General features: G+C 47.6%; 1 protein-coding gene across 1 annotated transcript; it reads left to right on the forward strand.

Annotated features, from left to right (window-relative positions):
• On the forward strand, positions 1-2,507 carry LOC8057408 (transcription factor bHLH61). The gene is made up of 4 exons (XM_002465861.2): positions 1-1,176; positions 1,279-1,452; positions 1,609-1,779; positions 2,097-2,507. The coding sequence occupies exons 1-4, from the start codon at positions 487-489 to the stop codon at positions 2,181-2,183; spliced, it is 1,122 nt and encodes a 373-aa protein (XP_002465906.1). The 5' UTR covers positions 1-486; the 3' UTR covers positions 2,184-2,507.

The following is a 3,949-nucleotide window of genomic DNA, read 5'->3' on the forward strand; positions in this document are numbered from 1 at the left end:
GCGAAAACGACACCGGTCTGTAATTGAAAACTGGCAGAGGGATTAAACAAATGCGGAGATTCCATTCCATTCGTAGGCCGCCGTGCTTAGCTACTTCCAGGTAGCCTCGACCTCGATCGATCGCAGCAAGTGTGCCCTTCCCTGCCGCTGCCCATGCCCAAGAGAAGAGCAGACCGACGACCCATATCGTCGAGTACCCTAAACGAACGGCAGTGATTGCCAAGGAATAATTGTCGCTCGATCAGGTTGCGCAGGACACGGTCGCCCCGGCCCACACCGCGGCAGGATAATTCACTCTCATCAGGTTGCTTCTCCCTGTTGGTCATGTGGTGGTCCGTGCTGCTGCTGTGAGCTACCAGCCGACGACGACGACGCCCGCGTTCGCTTTGTTATAAGCGCGAGGGTTTGTGGCGAGGTTGCTGGGCATTAGAGCTCGGCTAACGGCATTTGGGACATAAGAGAGAGGGAGACGGGGGCCGGGGCGGTATGGAGCTTGACGAGGAGGCGTTCTTGGACGAGCTCATGTCGCTGCGGCGGGAGGCGGCGGCGTCGTCCGCGCCGTGGCAGCAAGCTGATCCCTGTAGTGCCTACCCGGGCGCAGGCGGAGGCGGCGGCGGCATGATGATGAGCGACCTCCTCTTCTACGGCGGGACGACGGAGGGCGCCGCCGCCGACGCCACCAGCATGGACCTCTCGCCGTTCCACCAGGAGCCGCTGCAGGCGCCCATGCCGCCCGCGGCGGCCCGGACCCCGCTCCCGCCCCCGCACCCGCACGAGGAGTTCAACTTTGACTGCCTGAGCGAGGTCTGCAACCCGTACAGGAGCGGCGGCGGCGGCGTCGCCGTCCCGGGGGCCGAGGCCGTAGCGGTGCCCGGACACAAACAGGCGCTTGCTGCACTCCACGACGCCATGGTGGAGGAGGAGACGAGCGGTGACCTTGACCTGCAGGGACAGCAGCACTATGGAGGTGGCGGGTCCCCAACGTTCGTTTTCGGCGGAGGCGCCCGCGGCGAGAGCTCCGAGATGCCCATCGTCAGGGGTGTCGGCGGCCCTCATCACCACAGGAGCAAGCTCCACGGCGCGCCGTCCAAGAATCTCATGGCCGAGAGGCGGCGGAGGAAGCGCCTCAACGACCGCCTCTCCATGCTCCGCTCCATTGTTCCCAAGATCAGCAAGGTATGTATCGTCTGCGCCTTTAATTTGTGTAGTACTCCCAATAAGGTATGTGATCGACTGAGCTTGCTAAAACTGATCGCTCATGCATGGCTCGATCGACAGATGGACAGGACATCCATTCTTGGGGACACCATTGACTATGTGAAGGAGCTGACGGAGCGGATCAAAGTCCTCGAAGAGGAGATCGGCGCCTCGCCGGAGGACCTGGACCTCCTCAATACCTTGAAAGATTCGTCCAGTTGCAGCAACGAGATGATGGTGAGGAACTCCACCAAGGTACGCATCTCCACATTCACTTTCACATGCACACACACACTACTCTCTAGCTAGCTGCTAGCTTAACACTGTAGGGCACAGCACGCAGTACCTGATCGATGAACTAGCAGCTAGAGTGATTTGTTGATCCATGTGCGTGTGGGTGGGCACATGCAGTTCGACGTCGAGAAGCGGGGCAACGGGAGCACGAGGATCGAGATCTGCTGCCCGACAAACCCCGGGGTGCTGCTGTCCACAGTAAGCGCGCTGGAGGTGCTCGGCCTGGAGATCGAGCAGTGCGTCGTGAGCTGCTTCAGCGACTTTGCCATGCAGGCCTCTTGCTCACAAGTGAGTATACGTGATTAAATGAATCGATTCTTTGACTCTAAAAATTGTTCAATCCGTCTTAAATTTTCCGGGAAACGGTGAAATACGGACTAATGTAATGGGGAATACATACACCCATCATTCCAATTTCTTAAGTATATATAGATTGTTAGTAGAATCCATGATGTTCAGCTAGAACATGAAGAACATTAAATAAAACAGATAAGTAGTAATTAAAGATCCACAACTTGTTTGGAAAGAGGCAGTTGTTCCATTAATGCTCTTATAGTAATATCTGACTTTATGCATTACAAGGATTTGTTACTAATTTGTGGTAGGAGGACGGGAAGAGGCAAGTTCTGAGCACCGACGAGATAAAGCAGGCATTGTTTAGGAGTGCTGGCTACGGAGGGAGGTGCCTCTAGCTAGCAAACAGCTCCAAAAACCAACCCAGCAAATATAAGCTAGTAAGTTGCATGATTGTTATTGTTGTTGATGCTTTGCTTCATTGATATATTATTCCATGGCTTTGCTCCATGAATTAGTGTAGAGCTAGTGTGTAGTAGTATGAGGTACGTATCTGAAGAATCCCAGCAGCAAATTAACAATTTGTTGCTCAGGTATTGTAAGGTGATCATTTCTTGCGGTTTGTATAATTGGATCATGTGGTGTGTATGCGGGTTGATATATATTGTGGTGTACCACGCGGCATGGGTTAAATTCCAAGAAGCAGATTGTTTCTTCTGTGAGTTTAGCTGTGTTTTTGTTCTCTTCCTGCCAGGAAACGGTTCATACAGTTCTTACGTCCTTGAGCTACCATATGCTCTCATATGAGGGAACAGTAGTGTATGATTGTTTTATTCCCTTTGTTGCTTGTGGGTTTTGATCGTGGCCTAACAATTGTATATGCGGGAGATGCAAGCCCGGCAAAGTACGTACCATAATAGTGGGTAAAGAACAAGGAGAATTGAAAGGCGATCTTGCTGCTAGCGCGCTGATCAGTGACATGCATGCAACGCCTCTGAACAGGAGCAGGCCGGAACCAGTAAATATATATGTAATTGTAATGCATTTTAGTACGCTCACTGCTGCTATAGAATGGTTCGTTATTTTATGGTCTATCTAAACGTTAAAAGCCATGAAAAGTACATTTATGCATGTGAATGTGTACGGTTGATCAGAGCCAAGTATAAGTCTGTACGACGAGAATTATTCCTTTCAAACTCTGAACACACATATGTTAGTTCCTTTTGCCTTTCAGCAGTTTCAATTGGCTCAAATTACCATAAGTTTTCTCCTAATAACTACTATTCCCTCTTATCTATATATGAGTATACCTGATCGTTTTAGTGCCCAATTTAGAAACTAGTATATGGAAGTTTGTAATGCGCCACAAGGCACAGTAAAATAATTGATCCAAAGTAACAACAGAAGTATCAGAATCCGATATATATCTTCTTATACGTACTGGTCTCTCCATTCCGATGCAAAATGCAAGTTCTTTTAGTTCTGTGTCCTATTCGACTTTCTAAGTTAATTATAGACAAATGTATTAACATCTATATACGATCAAGGCATATTTTGAAGCATATAAGGCCCTGTTTGGTTTGCATTGGTAAAATTTAACTCTCATCATATTAAATGTTTGGACATATACATGGAGTACTAAATATAGATTATTTACAAAACTAAAAACACAGTTAGAGAGTAATTTACAAGACAAATCTTTTTAGTCTAATTAGTCTATGATTGGACACTAATTACCAAATTAAACAAAAGAGCTATAATACCGGTTAAACTTTAACGCCTCCAAGCAAACACCCCCTAATAAGATATTGGTGCAATATTTTATAAACTTGGTTAAAATTAGAAATGTTAAACTTTGGTAAAATTATAATGACTTACATTTTGGGGTTGAGGGGGTGTTGTAGTGATGTGATTTGATTTTGATAATACCTCATGATGTCTCCGAATTATGTCCATGTTAAACTTTAATTCTGGCCTGGTGAAACTCTGCTTGAAGCCATGTGTGTCATGCTCTCATGCAACCCAAAAAGATGCAAGATAGATAAAATCTCAAAGGTTGTCCAGGGACCTGTGCGGACTATAAACATATCTAAAAGGGCACAGAAAATGAAAGAGACATCTGAATATGTATAAGCTAGGATACTGACAAAAGATGCAAACAGTT

Source organism: Sorghum bicolor, chromosome 1 (genome assembly GCF_000003195.3).
Source record: "Sorghum bicolor cultivar BTx623 chromosome 1, Sorghum_bicolor_NCBIv3, whole genome shotgun sequence".
In the NCBI taxonomy this organism is placed as follows: Eukaryota; Viridiplantae; Streptophyta; class Magnoliopsida; order Poales; family Poaceae; genus Sorghum; species Sorghum bicolor.

Coding starts and splice junctions, on each gene's coding strand:
- LOC8057408 (XM_002465861.2), top strand. CDS start 487: ATGGAGCTTGACGAGGAGGCGTTCTTGGACGAGCTCATGTCGCTGCGG. Junction 1,177..1,278: donor TTGTTCCCAAGATCAGCAAG/GTATGTATCGTC, acceptor CTCGATCGACAG/ATGGACAGGACATCCATTCT. Junction 1,453..1,608: donor TGGTGAGGAACTCCACCAAG/GTACGCATCTCC, acceptor GGGCACATGCAG/TTCGACGTCGAGAAGCGGGG.